This window comes from Dendrobates tinctorius, unplaced genomic scaffold (assembly GCF_039654945.1).
Source record: "Dendrobates tinctorius isolate UK_male_01 unplaced genomic scaffold, ASM3965494v1 ptg000144l, whole genome shotgun sequence".
Lineage (NCBI taxonomy): Eukaryota > Metazoa > Chordata > Amphibia > Anura > Dendrobatidae > Dendrobates > Dendrobates tinctorius.
In genome coordinates this window covers 11602673-11630101 of record NW_027361811.1, presented here as the reverse complement: position 1 = coordinate 11630101, position 27429 = coordinate 11602673, and the positions used below count along the sequence as shown (strand labels likewise).

The 27429-nt window shown below is 48.1% G+C and overlaps 1 protein-coding gene across 1 annotated transcript in view; it reads left to right on the top strand.

The window, feature by feature from the left end:
* The first annotated feature begins 7911 nt into the window (after positions 1 to 7911).
* The window catches only part of IDNK (IDNK gluconokinase), a 76530-nt gene continuing 57012 nt past the window's right edge, over positions 7912 to 27429 (top strand). Inside the window, exon 1 of the mRNA XM_073546028.1 lies at positions 7912 to 8024. Coding sequence (XP_073402129.1) covers positions 7987 to 8024 — 38 coding nt within the window. The 5' untranslated portion in view covers positions 7912 to 7986. The remainder of the gene's footprint in view (positions 8025 to 27429) is intronic.

The window sequence follows — 27429 nt, the reverse complement described above, 5'->3', positions numbered from 1 at the left end:
TGCTCTGCCACAGGGTAGCTCCGGGTGGGCCCCCTCAGAGCGCGGGGCCCGGGGTCCCCGCCCCCTCTGCCCCACCCCGTAGCTACGCTACTGATCCTGAGTTAACCGTTCCCTCTGATATTGGAAAATTTTCATACAAATCTTTCACTAGTACAATGCCTTGTTTTGTCTAATCTTTAATATTAAGATTTGGTATTAAGAGCTCCAAGGTTTCCAATGGAGCTATGGATGGCAGTTTGTATTTCTGATTATTGATTTTATTGAACAACTACAAAGCTGCCGGTCAGTCCAAAAGGTTAACAATATAGTGATGAGCGAGTATACTCGTTGCTCGGGTTTTCCTGAACATGCTCGGGTGTTCTCCGAGTATTTTGGCATGCTCGAATTTAGATTTCGTTGTCTCAGCTGCATGATTTGTGACTTGTAGACAGGCTGAATACATGTGGGAATTCCCTAACAAACAGGCATTCCACACATGTATTCAGCCTGTCTACGTACAAGTCGCAAATCATGCAGCTGAGGGGACGAAAACTAAATCTCCGAGCACGCCAAAATACTCGGAGAACACCTGAGCATGCTTGGGAAAACCCCAGCAACAAGTATACTCACTCATCACTATTAACAAACCTTAAGCCTGAGTATTTAAGAAAGTAAAAGTGAGGTATTGTCTTTCTTAGTGTTTTCCTTTACCATAAGGCTATGGTCACAAGCTGCTTAAAAAAGCAGGTTTTGCTGCTATGTTTTACTGTGTATTTTTTTGCTGCGTTTTTCATACTGAAACAGTTTAGTGCCTGTTGTTCCAGAGTTTTCTGGATCAAAAACGCAGCAAAACCTGATATTTGCACTTATTCATTGCTTTCCATGGGTGAAAAAACGCTGCAAAAACTGCAGTTTTCCAGTTCAGTCAGGAAATAAAAAACTATTTGTGTGCATAAGATTTCTGAAATCTCATAGCTTTTGCTGGTACTGTAAAACGCAGCTTTTAACTTACATTAAAAAAAGAAGCAAAAACGCAACATGTGAACATAGCCTCAATCTAAGGAGGGCCCACAAGTTTTCAATATGGTTTAGGTCAGGGGAGGAAGGAGATAATGTCATTATTCTTTAATCCTTTTTTTGTCAGTGCTGGAGTGGTTCTTCTAATTTAAGGTCCCTGCCCCCCGGTCTCATACTCACCCTCCTGTGTCTTCACCATCTTGTGATCGCAACTTATGACTGTCCAGAAGTCAGAAGTTATATCACAAGCTCTCAATGCAAGTCTATGAGAGCCAAAACAGGGCTCTCATAGTCTTGAATTAAAGAGTGACCTCTGGCTCGCTCCATGGAGCCATTGGGCATGTCACAAACTGCCGGAGACCGACAGGAGCAGCGTTTATAAAAGGTGAAGATGCCTGAAGGTGAGTATAAGGCTATGTTCACCCTTTGCATTTTTTTTTGCTGCGGTTTTTTCATGCAAATTTTTTGCTGCGTTTCACAGAGGTGAGTTCACCGACAATTTAACTGCCATGAATTTGAACTGCATTGATCTCACCAAGACTTTTTCTCACTGTGTTAGTGCGGATCTAACCGAGGTCAGCGCAGTTCATTTGCCTGGCTGGTAACACAGCCTCAGTGATGGGGGGTAACCTCAATGATGTCACCGCTAGTCACTGACCCTGACGCTCACAGCAGCTCAGTCACAAATGGTTCTGAATGAATAATTTCATCTCTGCGCAGCCTCCCTGGCTGCCCGGAGATGAACTAATTACGGTGGGAAAGTTTCTGACTTTTTTCCCACGCTCATTAGTTCACCTCAGGTCAGCCAGGGACTCCGCACAGCCTCAGTGATGTCAGCGGGAGTCCCCGCTTGACCTGAGGTGAACTGATTAGCTGAACTAATTCATTCTGAAGTAGTTTACAGTGAGGCTGGTTGCATTAGCACCTGTCTTCATTGTAAACTATTGTAAACTATTTAACCCCTTGTAAAGGATTACAGCGTGGGACATAACTGAACGGCGGAGAGGTAAGGATATTTTTGATTTGATTTTTTATGGGGTTTTTTTGCAGATCATGGCTTATTTTTTGAATAGCAGAGTAATAACAATTTGTCGAAATCTTGGTGTCTTAATTTCATTAAAAGACTTTTTAATTAATGTCTGTGTGTGGTTTTTAACCCTTTCATAGTCTGGGGTTAATAATGGATCGGTGTCTTATTGACACCTCACCATTATTAATCAGCTTAATGTCAACTGAAATGGTTTACTGTATGTAAACCATGTGACATTTCATGTCGGGTTGGGGAATGATTTTACAGAAGCCGGCAATTGAGTTAGCGGCTATTCTACTCTGTAGAACTCTATGAAATATAAATATATATGTGTCTCAATGACATGTATATTTATTTATATATTTTACGTGTATATATCCATTCTTTCTATTCTTTATTAAACCTGTCAGTGTGATTTTACTGTATCGAGCACTGAATTGACGGCTTTTCTAAAGGACACCTGGTGCGTATTTCTCGCAAGTCACACATCTGGTCCATGTGTAATGCGTTGTTTTTGCGCACCCATAGACTTGCATTGGCGTACTATGGGCGTAGTACTCTGACAATCGCAGCATGCTGCGATTGGCACGGACCGTAAAATACGCGCGAGAAGTATATGGCTGATGGGAGCTACCCCATAGAGAATCATTGGTCCGTGTGCAATGCTTGGTTTTTACGCCTCTCACTCGTCCTTATTTCTCTCTAGTGTGACCCCGGCCTGAGTGTGAGAGTGAGTGAGTGTGAGTGGGACTGTGAGTTTGAGAGTGTGAGTGTGTAAGTGTGTGAGTGTGTGAGCATATGAGTGTGAGTGTGTGAGTGTATGAGTGTTAGAGTGGGTGTTAGTGTGTGAGTGTAAGTGTGTGAGTATGTGAGCATATGAGTGTGAGAGTATGAGTGTATGAGTGTGAGAGTGAGCGTGTGTGAGTGCGTGAGTCTGTGTGTGTGAGTGTGAATGTGAGTGTGAATGTGAGTGCGTGAGAGTGTGAGTGTGTGAGTTAGTGTGAGTGTGAATGTGAGTGTGTGTGAGTGTGAGAGTATGAGTGAGTGTGTATGAGTGAGAGTGTGAGTCTGAATGTGAGAGTGAATGTGAGTGTGTGAGTGTATGAGTGTGAGTGTGTGAGAGTGAGTTAGTGTGAATGTGAATGTGAGTGTGTGAGTGTGAGTGAGTGTGAGAGTATGAGTGAGTGTGTGTGAGTGTGTGAGTCTGAATGTGTGAGTGCGAGTGTGAATGTATGAGTGTGAGAGTGAATGTGAGTGTGTGTGTGAATGTAAGTGTGAGTGAGTGTGTGTGTGTGAATCTGAGTGTGTGAGTGTGAGAGTGTGAGTGAGTGTGTGTGTGAATATGAGTGTGTGAGTATGAGTGTGTGAGTGAGTGAGTGTGTGTGTGGTGCGTACGGCGTATAGAATGTGTGTGTGTGTGTGTGTAGTGCGACGGTGTTCCACTGGTGGTACCGTGCAATTGGTTGATACCAAAAGCAGTTTTTGTGTGTGCAAAATACTGGACATGTATTTAATTAATAAAAGATTACTTTACAGAATAAAAGGCGTGGGGTTCCCCTATAATTAATAGCCAGCAATGGCTATGCAGACAGCTGAGGGCTGATGTTAATAGTCTAGGAAGAGGCCATGGATCCTGCCGCCCCTGCTAAAAACATCATCTTTCAGCTGTACCAGAAATGGTGTTTATATATATATAGTCCTCCCACATTCCAAAGACATACTGATAGGGATTTTAGATGGTGAGACCCAATGGGAACAATGGTGATAATATATGAAAAGTGCTGTGAAATTAATGGTGCTATATAAATGAGAAAAATAAATAAAATATATATGTATATGTGCGTGGGCTCCCGAGTAATTTTCATAACCAGCAGAGGGAAAGCTGAGGGCTGATGTTAATATTCTGGAAAGGAGCCAATAGCCATAAAGGTTCCCAGGCTATTAATATCAGCTCCCAGATGTTTACTTAGCCTTTACTGGCTAGTTTACAGGGGAACCCCAGAAAAAAATTGACATGGGGTCCCCCTATAATTAATAACCAGCAAAGGCTAGGCAAACAGCTGCGGGCTAATATTAATAGCCCAGGAAGGGGCCATGGATATTGGCACCCCCCCAGGCTAAAAAACATCAGCTTTCAGCCGCCCCAGAAATGGTGCATCTTATAGATGCGCCAATTCTGGCACTTAGCCTCGCTCTTCCCACTTGCATGTAGCGGTGGCAAGAGGGGTTCATATTTGTGGGGTTGATGTCACCTTTGTATTGTCAAGTGACATCAAGCCCACAGGTTAGTAATGGAGAGGTGTCTATAAGACATCTATCCATTACTAACCCTATAGTTATATGGTAAATAAACACACAGCCAGAATAAAGTCCTTTATTTGAAACAATCACACAGACTCCTTTATTGAATCTTAATTTACCATACTTACTGAACGCCTAATCCCAGATGCCCTCGTCTCCTGCAACAAAAATAAAATAATAAACCAACATATAATACTCCCTGTCTGCCGTAGTCCATTTACTGAGTGTCCCATGACGATCTCACATGTAGAACAGTCACATCTTGAGATGTGACTGCTCTACCCGGCCTCTGGCGATACACTGACAGGAGTTAATCGCTTCCGCAATGTATCACTGCGCTGCTGTGAGAGTTCACCAGAGTTCATCAGCTCCAGAGCTCTCACTTACGGCACTGCTGTGTGAAAAATTTCCCACAGAACGGTGCCGTAAGTGAGAGCACCGGAGCTGATGAACTCCGGTGAACTCTCATGTCAGCTCAGTGATATGCTGCGGGAGCGATTACCTCCTGTCAGTGTATCGCCGGCGGCTGGGTGACATCGACATGGAACACTCGGTAATTAATGGACTACGGCGGACATGGAGTATATGTTGGTTTATTATTTTTCATTGATTGCAGGAGACGTGGTCGTCAGGGAATTAGGTGTTTGGTGAGCATGGATATTGTTTGTGATTATGTCAATGTTTTGATTTTTTTTTACAATTGAACCCAGGTGCTGGATGATGAAACTACTTTCCCATTATCAGCTAATGCTGTCTCTGTTATATGTGACAGCAGACATAGCCGGATGGGAGTAGTAGCCCCATCAGACAACGCCTAAGTACAATCACAATGAGCTGTTCATCGCATGGGTACATACAGACACAGACAATTGCTAAAAAAACTACAATTCCACAATAGTTTTTTTGTTTTTTTTTCTCTAAATGCTAAAACTGACCAGCCACTATGATTCTACAGGTCATTATGAGTTTGTAGACACCAAACATGTCTAGGTTCCTTTTTTATTTAAGTGGTGAAAAAAAAATCCAAAGTTTATTGTAAATAAAAAAAATGTGCAATTTTGTGAGACCCTAGGCATCTATATTTTTTGGGATCTGGGGCTGGGTGAGGGCTTATTTTTTGCGACTGAGCTGAAGTTTTTATTGACACCATTTTGGGATAGATATAATGTTTTGATCTCCCATTATTGCATTTTATTGCAATGTTGCGGCGACCAAAAAAATCCTGGCGTTTTGTTCTTGTTACGTCATTTACCGATCAGATTAATTATTTTTATATGTTAATGGATCGGGCAATTCTGACCACGGCGATACCAAATATGTGTATTTTTTATTTTTTTCAAATGTTTTATTTTGAATGAGGCAAAAGGGGTGTGATTTAAACTTTTATATTTTTAAAAAATTTTTATATTTTTTTTCGTTTTTACTTGCTTCAATGGTATTCATAGGAGACTAGAAGCTGCGATCATCTGATTGCTACTGCTACACATAGTAGGGCTTTAGCCGTGCTATGTGTAGCTAAAATGCTCATCAGCTATGAGCACTGGCCACCAGTCGGCGCTCTAGCAGGTCGGCAATGACAACCACAGGGTGCTTCTACAGATGCTGGGTTGTCATGCCAACCCATCGGCGACCCGCAGTCTTGTGACACGGGCGCCAAGGTGGCGAGCTAAGTCACGCATTCGGTTAAATGTCAGATATTGACAGCTACATTTAACTAGTTAACAGCCCCGGGTGAATTGCGATTCCACCTCCACCTGTGGCTGTTAGGGGCACATGTCAGCTGATTAGATCAGCTGTCATGTGCTGGAAAAGGTGCAGGCTCATCGCTGGAGTCAGCACCAAAGAAGGAGAGGTGACCTATGACAGACGCTGCACGTCATAGGTTGTTAATTGGTTAAACTGTGTAGCAACACATACAATAGAGGTTAATAAATTGGCTAATATCGTTACCTCAATTTTTGGCATCATATATCCATCTAACCCTTAAAAGGGTATTCCCATCTCCAAGATCGTATCTCAATATTTAGTAGGTACCATAATAATATTAGCAAATACCTCCAATTAGAAATGTAATATAGTTCTTCTGATTCGCTATATCCCGTGACGTTGGTATTGTCAAGTGGTTTACCTCAGGGGAGACCAAGCATCCTGGCTTTCCCCGTTACCCCTGCGAGACCATGGAAAAACCCCACAACCTCACCAGCACCAACTAAGACACGGACACAAGTATTTTCTTTGGAATTTTTATGGCCACAGCAGCCTTTTATTAAACCAACAAAACAACAATAAACACTGTATCATAAATATCATAAGTACAATGGCTTGAACACTGAAAGGAGGAGTCCTTGAAGCCACAAAGATCATGGTGAAGTAATCCAAAATACTGTGAACAACCCCTGTCCATTTGCTCCTAGCCGTTACCCCACAGGCTCAGGAGCACCAGCACACCAATAGATATTGTCCACGAACTACTTGGAGATCTGCCTACTTCCGACGGAAACTCCCCATCCACCTTTCACCAGACCACGACCAGCATACCTTTTAACGGAGGAGACCCAACACACCGAGTCTCCAACAACCAATTTCCACCGACTTCAAGGACTTCCCCCTCCTCCAAAACCGCCATGACCCAAAATTAAAATAACGCTCCAGGCTGACAAAAAGGGAGGGAGGGTGGGACTGCTTCGGTCCTGGGAGAGCAGGAACAGAGGGAGGGCACACCCCTGACCCTCACCTAAATACCCCCTGTTAACCCCTCCCCCCCACTAAAACCTTCCAACCCCCCTGTCATGCTGGCCTCCGCCTATGCCTCCTATGGGGGGGCTGGGAGGCTTGCTCCGGCCACTTCTTTCCTTATGTGCAGGGCATTGCAATGGCTTAAGTAACTATAATTACGACCACTAGCAACTAGCTACTTGTCATTATATGAGTTGTCATAACCATGGATAGCTGAGCTGCTACATTGCCAGCACATGAGGAAGGAGATGTAGCGAATCAGAAGAACTATACTACATTTTGTAATTAGCAGCATTTGCTAATATTATTATTATTACGCCTACTACATATTGGGATAGGCTCTTCCAGATGGAATGTCCCTAATTCCCTTTAAAATGTCAAACAACCTAGAATTTATAGTAACATCCTTTTCCTTTTGTGCAAATAAAAAAGGCAACTCGATCTGAGGAAAAAATCTGACATGTGAGCAGCACCATAGATAGGTTCGAGTTTTATCTGTGAAAAAAGCAGATATCACTCGTACGTGAAAAACTGATGCGTTTTTTTCCATCTCACCTTTCCTTTTCATTAAGCATTGCCTAAATGTACTTGATATTGATAGAAATCTGGGATTACATAGTGTGTGTTACGCGTATTTTTTTTCTCTTTTGAAATATGAAGTAAACAATATGTTTACCAAAATCATACAGCTGTTATCTTACACTGATCATCGCATTCTGCAGAACATGACCTTGTGCATTCACTTCAACTTTTCCTGTAAAATGTTAACAAATAGCAGTGCAGCAGGGAAATGACTAAGCGATGGTGACTGGATTACGTATTTTTCACTTCCCTGTCGCCTTGCCGTGCTCAGTGTACAACGCAAGGAGCCGAGGAAGCGATTACAGTATCTCTTCCTGGTGGCAACTCGATCCTATGAAGTAATGATACTCGTGGTGATGGGCGTGAGCGGATCTGGGAAGTAAGTACACTCTCGTTATATAGGCCAGATGTTAATGGCGATATTACTCCAGCAATGAAGAGGTTACACAGACATCTGACACTGCAAATCCTGCTTTGTTCTGATGACAGGAGGAGGACAAAGGCTGCTCCCATGTGTACTCTGGGAGGAGGCAATGCTCAAGTGGAGGGGAAGGTTCAGCTAGTGGCCTGGGAAAAGAGCGCACTGAGGCTGGCTATGCTGGGTCATAGTATTGTTATGATTCACACACTGTGTTTATAATATTTTTATCATTTATTATCACCCAAATTTCCCGATGATTAATTTACTGTAGATCTCCATAGAAAAAAACACTTTATGGGCATTATATTTCCAACATGACTTTAACGTTTGCATCTGTATGGCAAATAAAGTGTATATAGATAATTGACAAATATGTTATTCAGCACTATGGAAGAAAAACAAACATAGCCCAAAAGGTTACTTCAGACACAGTATAGCTCAAGGCAAGAGTGCCCAACCTGTAGTAAGCGAGATGCATGTGTAAGGAGGGCAAGGGCTTTGCCCTGCGATTGTTGATATTATCTGTGTGTTGTATGCATGTTGTGTGTGTGTTTGTGTCCACACATTAGTTAAGTGTAATATTAGAAAAAGGCCACTAGATGGGGGCACTGAGCTCAACAAGTGAGAAGACGTTAATAGGGTTAACTTAGAGGAGTGGCTAGACAGGAGGAAAGTAGATAGTTTCCCTCCACTAAGTCAGTCTAGCTGGGGGGTAGCAAACTACATAGGACAGGAGTGAAGAGCTGCAGCAGAGTGCCTGTAGCAGTAGCCATCACGTTGTGGTGTTGGATGCCTTGCAGTCAGGGACTGGGGATTGTAAGGCTAGTGAGACAGAAGAAGGAGTCTCGGTCAAGTCAGCTAGCAAGGAAAAGCTGAAGTGACAACCCAAGCCAGTCTATTGAGTCTGGAGAATTGCAAGCCAGGGAGTTTTGTGGAAGAGTCCCTGTGGGAGTAGCAGCTGGAGTGCAGAAGCATTGTGGAGAGTTCAGTGCGCTGTGAAACTAGGATACGAACAGGAGCAACAGTGCCTTTAGGTGGTGAGCTGTAACGGAAAAGTCGGGTACCTTCATGGGCTAAAGTCGGTCTCAGGAAGAAGGGAAGTGTTCCGTGTTCATCGTGCTCCGTGTGACGTGTCAGCTTGCCTGTGTGGTGCATATGTGTGAAGTGAAGGAAGAAGTAAAGTAAGATGTACTGCTGTTATCAAGTAAAGAGTCCTCTTGCTGTATTGGATGTGCTGTGCCCTGAAGAGAATAAAGCTGAGTTGTTAAAGTTGATTCCAGCCTCTGTCTGCAGTCAATTGGGTCCCCAAAGTGAACAACATATGGGTGATGAAACAGCCTCCAGCACAGTGAGAACTGGAGAGGCTGCACAAGCTACCCCCCGGCGGCTGTGGCGTTACATGTGGCGTAGTCGGCAGGATTTCGCTGCCCAAATTGGCGGCGAGACCACAGCAGAGGTGAAAAAAGAAGACAGTCTGATAGTGACTGCAGCGCTCTATAAGATGCAAATTGAAGAGAGCAGTGATGGGCAAGTGAAGATGATTAAAATACTGAATGTGACTGAAAAAATGCTGAAAAATGAGACCAAGAAACCGATTGTGACCAAAGGAGAAGATCTGCAAAGTGTTCCTGTGAAACCTAAGATGGCTGCCAGCAAGATGGAGAATTCTGGCGCCAAAATGGACTGTTCTTGTCAACAAGCTGCACTTCATGGGCGTGACAGTGTCTGGATGGAGCCAAATGTGAGCTGTCAGCAATGTCTGGTCCGCCCCTGGAAGGAGTGGTATGTGCAGTACCCTTTCCCCCTGAATGCTGAGAAGAGGGTGGAGAGGCCGGACAGAGCTCCACCCTGGAGCAGGGGAGGCCCAGCAGAATGTGCTGAGTGCAGCTGTCTGGCCTCAGTAGGACCCGGGAAGTTGACAGAGACATGTCAGCACAGCTGCAGGAGCATCGGTCGCACAGAGTGGCACTGGAGATGGGAGGAAGACTCCCAGACATGTCACCTGGAGCTTGGAGCAACTACACGAGTGCACCCTGGAAACCAGTACCGACAGTGACCGTGAGCTGACGGAGCTCACCCGAACAGAGGAGGATGCTGCTGCAATGAGTGGGAGTGCTGCTGATGTCTGTGAAGAGGAGGAAGTCGAGCCGGAGGAGCTGTGGGCCAAATGGAGCGGAGCTGCGCAAATAAAGGAGGTGAGTGCTACTCAGCCTCAACAAGTGGTGGACTATGCTGCCCCAACGCTGTCCCACTGCGGGGACACGCAGCTCAAGGTCTGCGCCACCATGCACCCACGCTCCTGCCAGGCATCCCCCAAAGTCCCTGAGCAGCAGCGATTCAGCCAGGCGTCCCCTGAAACCACTGTATCCCTTGAGCTGATGTGGATCTGAGTGCAGAGGCAACTGAGGGCCCCTCTGCCCTTGATTTTTCCCCTGAGTACGGAGATTCTGCGGCTGCAGTGTCCCCTTCAGCCTGCACCTGGGCTTTAAGTAGAAAAAAATTGCGCAGAATGCGCACTGCTGAACTGACTTTGCTTAACCCTTTAAGTGCCTGTTGCACCATTTGGGACTGTTTTTTGTAAAAATGTTTTTCTCTTTGCTTTAAGTTTTTTTTTTCTGAGAAGCACTGATGCACTCTCAAGTTTGGGAGCAATGCGACCAATACAGCCTATAGAGAACATTATCTTGCATATGAGATGTTGTTATGGCCCTTCTACTGGATTGTAGGACTTTGCCTTTTGTGGGGCCATAGGTCCATGGACTTTGGGACCAAGTGCGGCTGCAGCAACAGACTGCGTATGATTACCAGGCAGCCCACACATGCAGCACTGGACTGTATCGTACACCGGGACGGGAGGTGTACCCCTTTAAGAAGTGCTAAAATTACTTGTTGGAGTCCCTGACAGCGTGAACATACGCTGTACTCCCCTCACAGGAAGGGGGGGAGGCATCTTTTCGTGTGAAGTTTTTGTATGTGGACACACGTGTTGTCAGATTGGAAAATGGACACTACTGTCTTTTTCAAAGGAAACTTGGACACTTGAAGTGCTCTCCTCACAGGAAGGGGGTGAAAAGGACACTTGTGCTTTCCTCTGAAGAAGTCTTATATATGGACATTATTGTTTTTCTCGTGTGATATACTTTTGTAGAAGTAATAAGAATTTTGATATGAAGAAGAAATATATAGAAATGTATATATTTATATGAGATGGTGAAAGTGTGTTTATGCTTAGTAGAAAAAAATGAAAAAAAATGTTTTTGATATATAGATATATTTATAGTCTAATGTAAAACGAAAGGGAGTTTATGCTTAATGGTAGAATGTACAGTATATACAGGTTTTACGGAGAAAGAATTTTATATGTTTGAAGAAAAAAATTCTGAAAATTTTTGAAAATTTAGAAAAATATGGAACTTTAACAACATGCAGAGGTATACAAAATGTATAGTTTAAATTTGAATTCTGTTTTTAGTACACCCCTGCATTGCTGAGGACGGCAATGGTTTCAGGAAGGGTGAATATAAGGAGGGCAAGGGCTTTGCCCTGCGATTGTTGATATTATCTGTGTGTTGTATGCATGTTGTGTGTGTGTTTGTGTCCACACAACATTAGCTAAGTGTAGTATTAGAAAAGGGCCACTAGATGGGGGCACTGAGCTCAACAAGTGAGAAGACGTTAATAGGGTTAACTTGGAGGAGTGGCTAGACAGGAGGAAAGTAGATAGTTTCCCTCCATTAAGTCAGTCTAGCTGGGGGGTAGCGAATGACACAGGACAGGAGTGAAGAGCAGCAGTGGAGTGCCTACAGCAGTAGCCATCACGTTGTGGTGTTGGAGGCCTTGCAGTCAGGGACTGGGGACTGTAAGGCTAGTAAGGCCTCTTTCACACTTCAGTTTTTTACAATCAGTCACAATCCGCCAGGTTTTGAAAAAAACGGATCCTCAATTTTCTTTTGAGGATCCGTTTTTTTCCCCATTGACTTCCATTACTGGCAGATTGTGACGGATTGCCGTCCGTTGCATCCGTTTTTTTGCGGATCCGCCAAAAATAGCTGTCCGTCACCATCCTCAAAGATTTGAAAACGGAGCTTGCAACGTTTTTTTTTCTGGCGGATCCTCCAGACACTCATTTAACCCGAAATTCATTCTTTCATATTCTCTCTCTCTCTCTCTCTCTCCAGCGTTTCCTTTAAATTTCCTCATTTTCAGGATCCGTCTGAAAACGGATCCTGTGCCATCCGTTCACATCAGTTGACAACGGATCCGCTTGTCTGCCTTTTTGGCGGATTTGAACTGATGCAAAAAACTGAAGTGTGAAAGAGGCCTAAGACAGAAGAAGGAGCCTCGTCGGTCAAGTCAGCTAGCAAGGAAAAGCTGAAGTGACAACCCAAGCCAGTTTAATTGAGTCCAGCCCGTGTCTGGAGAATTGCAAGTGGGTCGCCCTCCCAGGGCTGTGGGGTACTCGGTACCAGGCCGGTATCAGCAGGATGTGTCACAGTGGCGGTGACCCGGACCGTGGCCCTGGGCACCCAAGTAATAGGAAGATGTGAATGGTGGAATGTAGTTAAATGAATAGTTCGTGATGCCACCTGTGGTGTTCGGCAAGGGAGGTGTTAAGCCGACGCTGCAGACAGATCCTCCAGGACAGATGGTGTGGTGCAGCAATGATGTTATAGCCCTCCATAGGTAGGGCTGTTGTCCCAGGGCAGTGTAGATATGGAGACACTTAGATGTTGTAGTGTTTGGCGCAGGGAATGTAGGAGTGCCAAGCGGACGGACGCAGGAAGGAATAGAGGACACCAGGGCATGTAGTTCCAAAGCTTTACTCACAGTCTGTAGTGCCCGCTTCTGTGCCGTGTCCTCTGGGTCAGGGGCCCAGCCAACCTCCAGGCAAGATGGAATGCTCCCTTCCACACTCCGCCAACTTATGTGCCTTTTCCTGAACGTCTCCTCTATAGCGCCTTTAAGTGTGAAGATCTCCTAGTACTGTGTTACACTGGAGTTCCTCCAGACAGATGTTCCCAAGAACTCTACTTGCACGGCAGACAGCTATAGCCTGCTTTGGGGACTCTCTACTCCTAAGTCCTGGCTCTCTATCCGTGTTGCTGTTGTGCCCTCAAGTCTTAGATGGGAGTAGTGCATTTACAGCCCACTACTCCACCGGAGTCTGCTGCAGAACCATTAGTGTCCATACAACCTTGGGGACTGGGCCCTGGCCTTGTGCTTAGAACTTCTAGGAAGGGTTCTTCCTCTAACCCACATCCTCTATGTTCCCTTTTACTCCTACGTTCCGTACTTGTCCTTTCCCTTCTATGGAAGCTGTGAGGTACACCTGGGGTGGACCCGCTAGACCGTGGCAACGAACCTCCCGGGGGCGAGCTGACCAGGTGGACCACCCCCTATACAGGGAGCGTTTGGGGCAAGCCCGCGGGTAACTATTACCACGGCAGCTGGTACCCTGGGAAGTAACGACAGACAGACAGCTAGAGCCGAGTTGGGGATACAGGACTGACGGTACCGGCTGGGAACCAAAGGACAGACGGGCACGGCTTAGAGACACGAGACAGATGGGCACGGCCTGGAGACACAGGACAGGCGGGCACGACTGGGAGACACAGGACAGGCGGGCACGGCTGGGAGACACAGGACAAGCGGGCACGGCTAGGAGACACAGGACAGGCGGGCACGGCTAGGAGACAGGACAGGCGGGCATGGCTAGGAGACAGGACAGCCTGGCACGGCTTGGAGACACAGGACCTAGGAGAGAGGAAAATGGAGAGGTGAACGAGCAACGGATGGACAGGACGCGATAGCGTGCATAGAGGGCGGCCAGAATCACTAGGGAAAAGCAGTGATACTCAGGCACCGCTGGCAGGAAGAGGCGGCCAGATATAGGGGCTAGTAGGAGGACTTCCGGGTCGTGACCTAAAGTGGAGGAGGAGCAGGCGCGCGTCCTCAGGAGGAGGAGGAGGAGGCGCGCGCGTGCCCAGGCACAGTATGTGAGCGCGCCCGCCGAGCAGGAGGGGCGGGAGCGTGCACCCGGCGCGGTCCGGAAGACCGGACGGAGGAGACGGCCGGACGGAGAAGAGGAGCCGGGGAGGACCGCGGAGAAGACCGCGGCCGCCGGCGCAGAGGGGAGCAGGACACCGGAGGATGGGTAAGCTGCGGCCGGGAGGAGGCAAAGAGAGGAGTGCGCGGCAGCCGCCGTGTGACAGTACCCCCCTCCTTACGCGCCTCCCTCCGCAGTCCGGAAAAAAACTTAGCCAAGATTCGAGGGGCCTGGATGTTCTCTTGGGGCTCCCAGGACCTCTCCTTGGGACCAAAGCCCTTCCAATCAACCAAAAAAAAGGTTCTCCCCTTTTGCTTCCTCATGGCCAAAATATCTTTAACCTCAAACACATCGTCTGCGGAGACAGGCGGAGGCGAGTGAGGGGCCTTAGAAAGGAAACGATTGAAGATGACTGGTTTTAGCAAGGACACATGAAAGGCATTAGGGATACGGAGAGAGGCAGGAAGCCGTAGTTTGTAGGAGACATCATTAATACGGGACAAGACCTCAAAAGGTCCAATATAACGGGGACCCAGTTTATGGGAAGGGATCTTGAGGCGAATAAACTTGGAGGCCAGCCAAACTTTATCACCAGGGTGATATGGCGGAGCATCCAGGCGTCTTTTGTCGGCGTGTCTCTTAACTCTGTTACGTACCAACTCGAGAGCGGCCTTGGTCTCCTGCCAGATCCTGGAGAATTCCCCGGTCAGAAGGTCAGCCGCCGGTACACCCGAGGCAGGGGGAACCGGAAGAGGTACACCAGGATGTTGCCCGTAGACGACAAAGAAAGGGGACTTGCCCGAAGACTCACTGACGTGGTTATTATAGGCGAACTCAGCCCACGGGAGAAGTTCAGCCCAGTCGTTCTGGTGGACATTGGAAAAATGCCGGAGGTAGTTCACCAAGCACTGATTTGTCCGTTCGGCCTGACCGTTGGACTGGGGGTGGTAAGATGAGAAGTCGAGAGTGATATCCATTGATCTGCATAGGGCTCTCCAGAAGCGAGAGGTGAATTGGACTCCTCTGTCAGAAACAATATGTTGGGGCAGTCCATGAAGACGGAAGATGTGCTGAACGAAAATCTTCGCCAAGGCTGGGGCCGATGGCAAGCCGGAAAGAGGAACGAAGTGTGCCATCTTAGAAAACCTATCAACCACCACTAGGACGACAGTACAGTTGGCAGAGTGGGGCAGGTCCGTAATAAAGTCCATGGCAATGTGTTGCCAAGGGGACGAGGGTACTAGAAGCGGGTGTAGAAGACCAGAAGGCAGCTGCCTAGGGACCTTGATCTTGGCACAGGAGAGACAGGAGGCGACGAAATCCCGGACATCCTGGGGAAGAGTCGGCCACCAGTAGTAGCGGGACACCAGGAGAAGTGTCTTCTTAAGCCTGAGATGGCCAGCCAGCTTGGAAGCATGTCCCCAGTGGAGGATTCATCCTCGGTCCTTCTCCGGCACAAAAGTCTTGCCAGGTGGAGGTGAGAGAAGAGAAAGTGGTGCCACCGTGATGAGCCGGGATGGATCCAAAATATGCGTGGGTTCCTCTTCGACATCTGCGGGAAGGAAGGACCTGGACAAGGCGTCAGCTTTGAGGTTCTTGTTGCCTGGGCGAAAATGCAGATCAAAATCGAATCGAGCGAAGAACAGAGACCACCTGGCCTGGCGTGGGTTGAGTCTCTGTGCAGACCGAAGATAAGCTAGATTCTTATGGTCTGTGAAGATTGTGAAGGGATGTGCGGCGCCCTCCAATAAGTATCTCCACTTCTCTAGAGCTAACTTGATGGCCAGCAGTTCTCGGTCCCCAATGGAATAATTCCGCTCTGGGGTGGAGAAGGACTTGGAAAAGAAGCCGCACGTAACGAGCCTACCGGAGGAAGATTTTTGAGACAAAACCGCTCCAGCTCCAGTTGCTGATGCATCCACTTCGAGGACGAACGGTTTGTTGACCTCAGGACGATGGAGTACGGGAGCCGTGGCAAATGCTCGTTTGAGAGATAGGAAGGCCTCCTCTGCTTCAGGGGTCCAGACGTGCGGGTTGGCTCCTTTACGAATCAAAGATGAGATAGAGCCGGCCAATGAGGAAAAATGAGGGATGAACTGCCGATAATAATTTGCGAAGCCGAGAAATCGCTGAAAGGCTTTCACCCCTTGGGGACGTGGCCAGTTGAGCACGGCAGAGACCTTCACCGGATCCATGCGCAGGCCGGAGTCGGAGATGATATAGCCCAGAAATGGAAGGGAGGACTGTTCAAAGGCGCACTTCTCCAATTTGGCGTACAGGCGATTCTCCCTCAATCGGAACAGTACTCGGCGGACATCTCTTCTGTGGGTGGACAGATCGGGAGAGAAGACCAGGATATCGTCAAGGTACACAACCACACTGGAGTACAGAAGGTCTCGGAAAATGTCGTTCACAAATTCCTGAAAGACTGCGGGGCGTTGCACAACCCGAAGGGCATGACGAGGTACTCGTAGTGTCCATCCCTGGTGTTGAAGGCGGTCTTCCATTCATCTCCGGAGCGAATACGGACGAGATTATAGGCTCCACGGAGATCCAATTTAGAAAAGATTCGCGCCCCTCGTAGCCGGTCGAACAGCTCGGGGATGAGAGGTAGAGGATATCTGTTCTTGATGGTAATCTGGTTAAGACCTCGATAGTCAATACAGGGGCGGAGAGACCCGTCCTTCTTCTTGACAAAAAAGAAGCCAGCCCCAGCGGGAGAAGATGACTTTCGGATGAAGCCTTTGGCCAAATTCTCTTGTACATATTCAGACATGGCCTGGGACTCGAGTGGACTCAACGGATAGATTCGCCCCCGGGGCAGAGTCGAGCTGGGTACAAGCTCGATGGGGCAATCATATTGCCGGTGCGGTGGAAGAGCCTCTGCCTCTTTCTTATCAAAGACATCCGAAAAAGCCCAATAGGCCGAGGGCAAATCCGCAGGGCCCGAGACAGGAGACGAGCATTTGAGGGGTTGTACTGGACGAAGACATCTAGTCTGGCAAACGCAGCCCCAGCGAAGAATGTCTCCGGTCCGCCAATCCAGGACAGGTTCATGCATCCTCAACCACGGAAGACCCAGGAGCAAGGTGTGGGATAGAGACGGCAGCACGAAGAAGGCTATTCTCTCACGGTGCAGGACCCCGATCTGTAATTCCAGCTCTTCAGTGACCAGCGTAACGGTCTCGCGCAAGGGAATGCCGTCGACTGAAGCTAACTGCCGGGGAACCTCCAAGGACATAACAGGTATCCCCAATCTCTTCACCGCCTCGAGTTGGATAAAATTACCAGCAGCCCCTGAGTCAATATAGGCTAACTCCGAGAAACGTTTGGATCCCTGGATAAACAAAACAGGAAGGGTCAAAGGTAGAGAGGTGTCGAAGGCACCTAGGGAGGCCTCTCTTACCTGTCCTAGGCGGAGGAGTTTCCCGGCCTCACAGGGCAGGAACGTAGAAGGTGGGAAGCACTGCCACAATAGAGACAAAGACCATGAGTGAGTCTCTCCTGGCGGCGTAGCTCTGCGGGCCTGAGTCGGTCAACCTGCATAGGTTCAGGGGCTGACGCCGAGGTGGAAGGCCGAGAGCGGGGAGGACTGCGTGTCGGAGGAGAAAACCGAGTGGGTCTTCTCTCCCTGGCGACCTCGCGGGAACGCTCCCGGAAACGCAGGTCAATTCGCGTTGCCAGCGAGATGAGATCTTCCAAAGACGTAGGTGTATCCCTGCCTGCCAACTCATCTTTGATTCGGGGCGACAAGCCACGCCAAAAAGCCCCTACTAGAGCCTCATTGTTCCATCCTAGTTCAGAAGACAACGTACGGAACTGGATGGCGTACTGTCCCACAGAGAGAGCACCCTGGCGAAGGCAAAATAAGGACTCGGTGGCGGAGACCAGACGGCCGGGTTCATCAAAGACCTTACGAAATGTCTCCAAGAAGGTTGCGAGCTGGGAGACTATCGGGTCATCTCGCTCCCACAAAGGATTCACCCAAGCCAATGCCTCACCCTCTAAGTGGGAAATCATAAAGGCCACCTTGGCCCGGTCGGAGGGATACTGCAGGGATGCCAGCTCGAAGTGCAACTGGCACTGGTTAATGAACCCCCGACAGAGTTTGGGATCTCCACTATAGCGTGGGGGTTTGGCCAAGCGGGGCGAGGACTGAGAAGCTGGCGCAGGGACAGCGGCCGCCGTCTGTAGAGCTAGAAGGCGGTTATCTACAGAGGCTATGTAGTTCAAAATATGGGCCTGGGTGTCGCGCTGCTGAGCAAGCTCCTGCTGTAAGCCGGAGATTTGGGAGGCAATCCCCGGATCGGAGGTTTGCAGAGAAGAAAGTCTGGACTCCATTGACTTGAGGAACGACATGATCCTCGCCTGATTCTCACGAAGGAACAAAAGTTCCTTTTGGGTCGGGGTACCAGCGGGATCCATGGCCTGAGTATTCTGTGAGGTACACCTGGGGTGGACCCGCTAGACGGTGGCAACGAACCTCCCGGGGGCGAGCTGACCAGGTGGACCACCCCCTATACAGGGAGCGTTTGGGGCAAGCCCGCGGGTAACTATTACCACGGCAGCTGGTACCCTGGGAAGTAACGACAGACAGACAGCTAGAGCCGAGTTGGGGATACAGGACTGACGGTACCGGCTGGGAACCACAGGACAGACGGGCACGGCTTAGAGACACGAGACAGGTGGGCACGGCCTGGAGACACAGGACAGGCGGGCACGACTGGGAGACACAGGACAGGCGGGCATGGCTGGGAGACACAGGACAAGCGGGCACGGCTAGGAGACACAGGACAGGCGGGCACGGCTGGGAGACACAGGACAGGCGGGCACGGCTAGGAGACACGACAGGCGGGCACGGCTTGGAGACACAGGACCTAGGAGAGAGGAAAATGGAGAGGTGAACGAGCAACGGATGGACAGGACGCGATAGCGTGCATAGAGGGCGGCCAGAATCACTAGGGAAAAGCAGTGATACTCAGGCACCGCTGGCAGGAAGAGGTGGCCAGATATAGGGGCTAGTAGGAGGACTTCCGGGTCGTGACCTAAAGTGGAGGAGGAGCAGGCGCGCGTCCTCAGGAGGAGGAGGCGCGCGCGTGCCCAGGCACAGTATGTGCGCGCGCCCGCCGAGCAGGAGGGGCGGGAGCGTGCACCCGGCGCGGTCCGGAAGACCGGACGGAGGAGACCGCCGGACGGAGAAGAGGAGCCGGGGAGGACCGCGGAGAAGACCGCGGCCGCCGGCGCAGAGGGGAGCAGGACACCGGAGGATGGGTAAGCTGCGGCCGGGAGGAGGCAAAGAGAGGAGTGCGCGGCAGCCGCCGCGTGACAGAAGCTCAGGCTTCAGTTCAATGTCTTTCTCCTTCTTTCCCTTCCCGTGCCAGCTGGCTCAGGTCACTGAGGCAGCTGCAGCACTCCTTCCTCCATCCCTTCTTCCAGGGATCCCCACGCCTCCCGAGTGGCTTCCTCTCTCACTGACCTCCTGTCAGACTGACCTGTAATCCTAAACCATCCCGCTCATATATATATTCTGAACTCCACCCACCTCCCAGCACATCTAGTGTTCCAAACAGGGAACCACCAAAGGTGCTCTGCCTGTCACTAAGCAAGGAGCCGCAATGTGGTTGTGCTGAACTACTCTATTGTGTGGGGTGTGAGTGTTGGAGCGTGGTCAGGAGCCTCCAACTTACCTGGATGGTGGGGCACCACACCATAGGAGAAGGTGCAGTACCTCTGTGGTGACTGAGCCTCAGGGGGCGCCACACAAGCCAGGGAGTTTCGTGGAAGGATCCCTGTGGGAGTAGCAGCTGGAGTACAGAAGCATTGTGGAGAGCTCAGTGAGCATTGAAACTAGGATATGAACAGGAGCAACAGTGCCTTTAGGGGGTGAGCTGTAACGGAAAAGTCAGGTACCTTTGTGGGCTGAAGTCGGTCTCAGGAAGAAGGGAAGTGTTCCATGTTCATCGTGCTCTGTGTGACGTGTCAGCTTGCCTGTGTGGTGCATATGTGTGAAGTGAAGGAAGAAGTAAAGTACTGCTGTAGATGAAGATGTACTGCTGTTATCAAGTACAGAGTCCTGTTGCTGTATTGGATGTGCTGTGCCCTGAAGAGAATAAAGCTAAGTTGTTAAAGTTGATTCCAGCCTCTGTCTGCAGTCAATTGGGTCCCCAAAGTGAACAACATACGGGTGATGAAACAGCCTCCAGCACAGTGAGTACTGGAGAGGCTGCACAAGCTACCCCCCAGCGGCCGTGGCGTTACACATATGGCCCTTGATGCCATTCTGTGTAGCTCCCTACCATCTGGTCTGTGGCTGCTTATATGTAGTTTCTATTTGGAACCATGGTCAAATAAGTACTAAGGGTGCAGAAAGTGTGTGTAAATAAAGTACTAAGGGTGCAGAAAGTGTGTGTAAATAAACCTCCTTCTAAGGGTACCATTACACTAAACGACGCACCAGCGATCCCGACAATGGTACAACCTAGTAAGGATCGCTGGTGCGTTGCTACATGATCACTGGTGAGCTCTCAAACAGGCAGACTCACCAGCAATCAGGACCAGCGAGGACGCTGGTAACCAGGGTAAATAGCGGGTAACTAAGTGCGCGCTTCCCTTAGTTACCCGCTGTGTACCCTGGATACCAGTGTGCTCTCGCTGGGAGCTGGTATCCAAGGTACACAGCGGGTAACTAAGGGAAGCGCGCGCTTAGTTACCCGCTATTTACCTTGGATACCAGCTCCCAGTGTCTGCTTACAGCGATGCATGCTGGCCAGTGGGAGACCAACAATCAAAAAATGGCCCAGGACATTCTTGCACGATCAGCAATACCCAGCGGAGGCGCCGGTTGCTGATGCGTGACACACACAGCGAGATCACTGGCGAGATCGCTGATGCGTCACAAAATCGGTGACGCATCAGCGATCTCGTTAGCAATCTCGCTTAGTGTGAAGTACTCCTAACCCCCTAATGGGGGTGGTCTTTGTTGTCCTTCCTCATTCTCGGGTCCTCTACCAGAGGCCTGGGAGTTTGAGGATTCTGCGCAGGATCTTAGTTGTTCCCAGCATTGCGCTTTTCTGGACAGAGAGTTCAGTTGTTGCTCCTTGGATCTGTTGTAGCCATTCTTCCAATTTAGGGGTCACTGGTCCAAATGCTCCTATCACCACTAGAATCACTGTTGCCTTCACCTTCCACATCTTCTTCAGTTCTCCTTTGAGGCCCTGGTATTTCTCCAGCTTCTCATATTCCTTCTTTCTGATGTTGCTGTCACTTGGCACTTCCATATCTATTATCATTGCTGTCTTCTGATTCCTGTCTACTATCACAATGTCTAGTTGGTTAGCCAACACCTGCTTATCCGTCTGGATCTTGAAGTCCCACAGGAGTTTAGGGTCTCCCACCTGGATATAGGGTGGCAGCCCATATGCTGTGCAGATGTTCCTGTATACAATTCCCGCTACTTGGTTGTGGCGTTCGATATACACTGTTTCTTTTTGCATTTTGCATCCTGCCACTATGTGTTCGACTGTTTCTGAGGTTTCTTTGCATAGTCTGCACCTTCATCTTGTCTTGTGTGGTAGATTCCTGCTTCTATGGATCTGGTACTTAGTGTTTGCTCTTGTGCCACTATGATTAGTGCCTCTGTGCTGTTTCGGAGTCCAGTTTTCTCCAACCATTGGTAGGATTTCTCCATGTCAGCCACCTCCGTTATCTGTTGATGGTACATCCCATGCAGAGGCTTGTCTTGCCATGGCACTTCATGTTCCTGTTCTTTCTTCCAGATCTGCTGTTGTTGCTGTTTTAGGCTTTCTTTCAGCATCTCATCTTTTGGTTCCATTTTTCTGATGTATTCCTGGATGCTCCTTGTATCATCCGTGAGGGTGGCTTGGATGCTTATCAAGCCTCAACCACCCTCCTTTCTGTTGCTATACAATCTTTGGTTGTTAGACTTAGGGTGGAGACCTCCATGCATTGTGAGGAGCTTTCATGTTTTTACATCTGCAGTTTCCATCTCTTCTTTTGGCCAGCACACTATGTCAGCGGGGTATCTGATAATTGGCAGGGCATATATATTGATGGCGTGGATTTTATTCTTCCCATTGAGCTGGCTCTTCAGGACCTGTCTTACGCTTTGATGGTATTTGGATGTTGCTGTTTTCCTTGCCTCCTCATCATGGTTACCATATCCCTGTGGGATGCTGAGGTACTTGTAGCAGGTCTATACATCTGCTATGGGTCCTGCTGGTAATTCCACTCCATCAGTCTTGACTACCTTGCCTCTCTTTATTACTAACTGGCTGCACTTATCCAGGTCCCGATGTCTTCGCTGTAGATCCTTGTCAGGTGGATCAGTGAATTGATGTCTCGTTTTTCACATACAGCTAGATGTTATCCATGTAGAGGAGGTGGCTGATGGTGCTTCCACTCTTGTACTATAAATAAATACACTTTGTAATTACCTGACTGAGGGGGTTCAAGGATATGCAGAACTACAATGGGGACAGTGCATCACCTTGGTATATGCTGCATTTGATGGTCACTTGTGCTAGTTGTATTCCAATGTTGTTCTTCACAGCCCCATTGAGTTTCTGAGGAAGGTTCTTAGTTTCCTGTTGACATTGTAAAGAGCCAAGCATTCACAGATCCATGTGTGTGGCATTGAGTCATAGGCCTTCCTGTAGTCAATCCTGGCTGTGCTGAGATTGGTTTGTCTTGATCTTGAGTCTTGAACGATTACTCTATCTACTAGGAGCTGGTACTTAGAGCCTCTGGTGTTGATCCCAATGCCTTTCTGAGCTGGATTCATGTACTGGTTTATATGGTTCTGTAGCTTGGTGACTATGATGCCTGATAGGAGTTTCCATGTTGTTGTAAGGCAGGTTATTGAGAGGTAGATGGATAGAACTGTTCATTTGTGAGGATCCTTCATAATCAGCGCTGTTCTTCCTCGTGTTAGTGACGCTCCCGCCAGGGCCGTGGGGTACCCAGATTCTGACTGGACAGTTCTATGGGGAAGTCACGGGGCCATGATCCGTTTCCATGGCCCTGGTCATGTCATAAAATAGAGGATAGTTATGTGGTGTTTAATCGTGGCACCACCCGTGATGTTCGGCAATGGGTGGCCGACGCTGCGGTTTAGGTCTACTGGGGCTGATGGTGACGCAACAAAGATGGTTCAGCTTCCCACGGGTAGAGAGGGGCCCCAGGGAAAATATAATTGATTGTTCAGATGGTGGTGAACGAGAATAAGTGAAGGACAGAGAGAGGTGCAGCTTTCTTTACATTTTACTTGAAAGTAGATGCAATCTGGGGTACCAATTACAGATGACGGATTGAGATCTGCTTGCCTGGAGGCATTCAGGGGATCCACCCTGCCAGGTGGGGTTGGGGACCTTCCTGCACTCTCTTTTAGAGAAGCTGATTTTTATAAATCTGTGCAGTGGTCTCTTAATTTTTGCCAGAGCTGTATATGTATTCCAGTGTCAGTTGAATTCCAACCAGAGTACACCTCATTCTACTTAATGTGCTTCTGATTAGGTGATCACCTAAACCAAATCTTATTTAACCAAGGAAAGTGTAAAAAAACCCTGTTGTGTTCACAATCCTCTTGCAATAGGACAAGATGGATGGCAAAACAAGTGCTAGTAATATCCCAAAAGTAATAGCAATGAAAAAATAACTTTTAACCATGCCAAAGGAGTAGAAAAGAAAAGTCTTGAGTGTGGAAGCGAAGGGCTCAGTTCCGGCTTTACTAGCAAAGGGATATGTTGTGAATTCGCTTTCTGGCCTACCTCTGGTTACTACTGAAGGTAGTGGAGCTGGTCAAATTGACAGAGGGGTTGCGAGTTCTCTTTCTGGGCTCCCTCTGGTGGTTACTGGAGGTAATGGAGCTGATCTGATTAACAGAGGCTTGCCACCTGATAATGAGGACGACGATTGGAGATCTGGGGTTTCAGACTGGATTTAAGACAGCCGACTCCCTCTATCCCTGCTGGTGATTTTTCCTGCCTCCTGAGGTCTTAGTTTCCAGCTCAGTCCCTGCATGCTCAGCTAAGTGTTCTTTTGCTATTGTTCACATTTGATCTGGTTTTGTCTATTTCAGTTTTGTGTGGGTCAGCCAGCTCCGGCTGGGGCTGTGCTGAATCACCATCCATATGTTACTGCTTGTGCCAGTTTGTTTTTGTCCCTTATTAGATTGGCCTCTTTTTGCTCTGCTTTCAGAATATACCAGAGTGCTGAAACAGTGGGCGAAGTCGTGCGACTTCAGTATTTTTCTATCAGACGTGTTGGACTTTTTTTGCAGGGTTTTTTGTGTGATTGCAGACAGTGTCTTTCCTTTCCTGTCCTGTCTAGTCAGTGTGGGCCCCATCGTTTCATCAGTCTATTTTCCTACCTGCATTTGTGTTTTCATCTTGTCTCACCAACAATATACAGTCATATGTAAAAGTTTGGGCACCCCTATTAATGTTAACCTTTTTTCTTTAGAACAATTTTGGTTTTTGCAACAGGTATTTCAGTTTCATATATCTAATAACTGATGGACTCAGTTATATTTCTGGATTCAAATGAGGTTTATTGTACTAACAGAAAATGTGCAATCTGCATTTAAACAAAATTTGACCGGTGCAAAAGTATGGGCACCCTTATCATTTTCTTGATTTGAACACTCCTAACTACTTTTTACTGACTTCCTGAAGCACTAAATTGGTTTTGTAACCTCATTGAGCTTTGAACTTCATAGCCAGGTGTATCAAATCATGAGAAAAGGTATTTAAAGTGGCCACTTGCAAGTAGTTCTCCTATTTGATTCTCCTATGAAGAGTGGCATCATGGGATCCTCAAAACAACTCTCAAATGATCTGAAAACAAAGATTATTCAACATAGCTTTTCAGGGGAAGGATACAAAAAGTTGTCTCAGAGATTTAACCAGTCAGTTTCCACTGTGAGGAACATAGTAAGGAAATGGAAGAACACAGGTACAGTTCTTGTTAAGCCCAGAAGTGGCAGGCCAAGAAAAATATCAGAAAGGCAGAGAAGAATGGTGAGAACAGTCAAGGACAATCCACAGACCACCTCCAAAGACCTGCAGCATCATCTTGCTGCAGATGGTGTCACTGTGCATCGGTCAACAATACAGCGCACTTTGCACAAGGAGAAGCTGTATGGGAGAGTGATGCGAAAGAAGCCGTTTCTGCAAGCACGCCACAAACAGAGTCGCCTGAGGTATGCAAAAGCACATTTGGACAAGCCAGTTACATTTTGGAAGAAGGGCCTGTGAACTGATGAAACAAAGATTGAGTTGTTTGGTCATACAAAAAGGCGTTATGCATGCGCTGTATTGTTGACCGATGCACAGTGACACCATCTGCAGCAAGATGATGCTGCAGGTCTTTGGAGGTGGTCTGTGGATTGTCCTTGACTGTTCTCACCATTCTTCTTCTCTGCCTTTCTGATATTTTTCTTGGCCTGCCACTTCTGGGCTTAACAAGAACTGTACCTGTGTTCTTCCATTTCCTTACTATGTTCCTCACAGTGGAAACTGACTGGTTAAATCTCTGAGACAACTTTTTGTATCCTTCCCCTGAAAAGCTATGTTGAATAATCTTTGTTTTCAGATCATTTGAGAGTTGTTTTTAGGAGCCCATGGTTAACATTAATAGGGGTGCCCAAACTTTTACATATGACTGTATGTTTGGGGGCTATCTATTCCTTTGGGGTCTGCTCTGGGGCAGTTTAGATTTCCCCTTTCTTGCTTTAGGCTTAGTTAGCTCTCCGGCTGTGCCGAGGCGTCTAGGATCATCATAGGCACGCTCCACGGCTACTGCTAGTTGTGTGGATAGGATCAGGGGTCTGCAATCCTCTTAGATAACAACCTCTCTGGTTTTCTGTGGCTTAGCTTGGTCTTGCTCTCTTCCTCAGTGACCCAATCATAACAGGGATACAGTGAGCGTCATGTTGCCTCCATCCTAAAAATTTCTGTAATCAAGAGGAAGATAGATAGTCACAAGCCATCAAACAAAGAAGAACTGCTTACATTTTTGTACCAATAGTGGCATAAGGTCACTCAAAAGCAGTGTGAAAGACTGGTGGAAAGCATGCCAGGATACATGAAAGCTGTGATTAAAAATCATGGTTATTCCACAAAATATTGATTTCTGAACTCTTCCTGAGTTAAAACATTAGTATTGTTGTTTCTAAATGATTATGAACTTGTTTTCTTTGCATTATTTGAGGTCTGCAAGCACTGCATTTTTTGTTATTTTGACCATTTCTCATTTTCTGAAAAGACAAAATTTAGTGCTTGGAAAGTAGTTTATAGAATAAAAGAGCAATTTACATTTTACTCAAAAATCTATAATATAACCGGGGGAGCGTCACTCTGTCTGAAGCCTTTATAGACTGCGCAAGCGCGACGCGCCTGCACAGTCTGGACCCAGAGTGATGCATCCCCCACAGAGTGACACATCCCCCCAGGAGATCGCAGTAATGCGTAAGCACTGAACGCATACTGTGATCTCCGCATCACCTTACCGAACCCGGTGAGGCTGTTGCCGGCGGGGTCTTGTGTCTTCAGGTGATGTCTGGAGTGGGCGTGTTGTAGCGACGGAATCGGCGCCTGCGCAGTACGTGCTTACCGCCGCCATTTTCTTGAAGATGCACTGACTGCAGTGTGTCTTCAAGAACATGGCGGCGGAAAGCGAGGACTGTGCAGGCGCCGAGTCCGGCACCACAACACGCCCAGAACAGTACAGCGCTGGGCACAGGGAAGAAAGGCGAGTATAAATGTTTTTTTTTTTAATGTGTGCAGTTTAATAGGGGCGAGGGGGACCATTCGTATCAGGATTGTGGGGAGAGGGGAATATACATACCATGAAAGGGGGGTGAGGGGACCATGCATACCAGGATTGGGGCGTGAGGGGACCATGCATACCAGGATAGGGGGGTGAGGGGACCATGCATACCAGGATAGGGGGGGTGAGGAGACCATGCATACAAGGATAGGGGGGGTGAGGGGACCATGCATACCAGGATAGGGGGGTGAGGAAACCATGCATTCCAGGATAGGGGCGTGAGGGGACCATGCATACCAGGATAGGGGGGTGAGAGGACCATGCATACCAGGATAGGGGGATGAGGGGGCCATGCATACCAGGATTGTGGGGTGAGAGGACCATGCATACCAGGATTGGGGTGTGAGGGCACCATGCATACCAGGATAGGGGGGTGAGAGGACCATGCATACCAGGATTGGGGGGTGAGAGGACCATGCATACCTGGATTGGGGGGTGAGGGGACCATGCATTCCAGGATTGGGGGTGAGG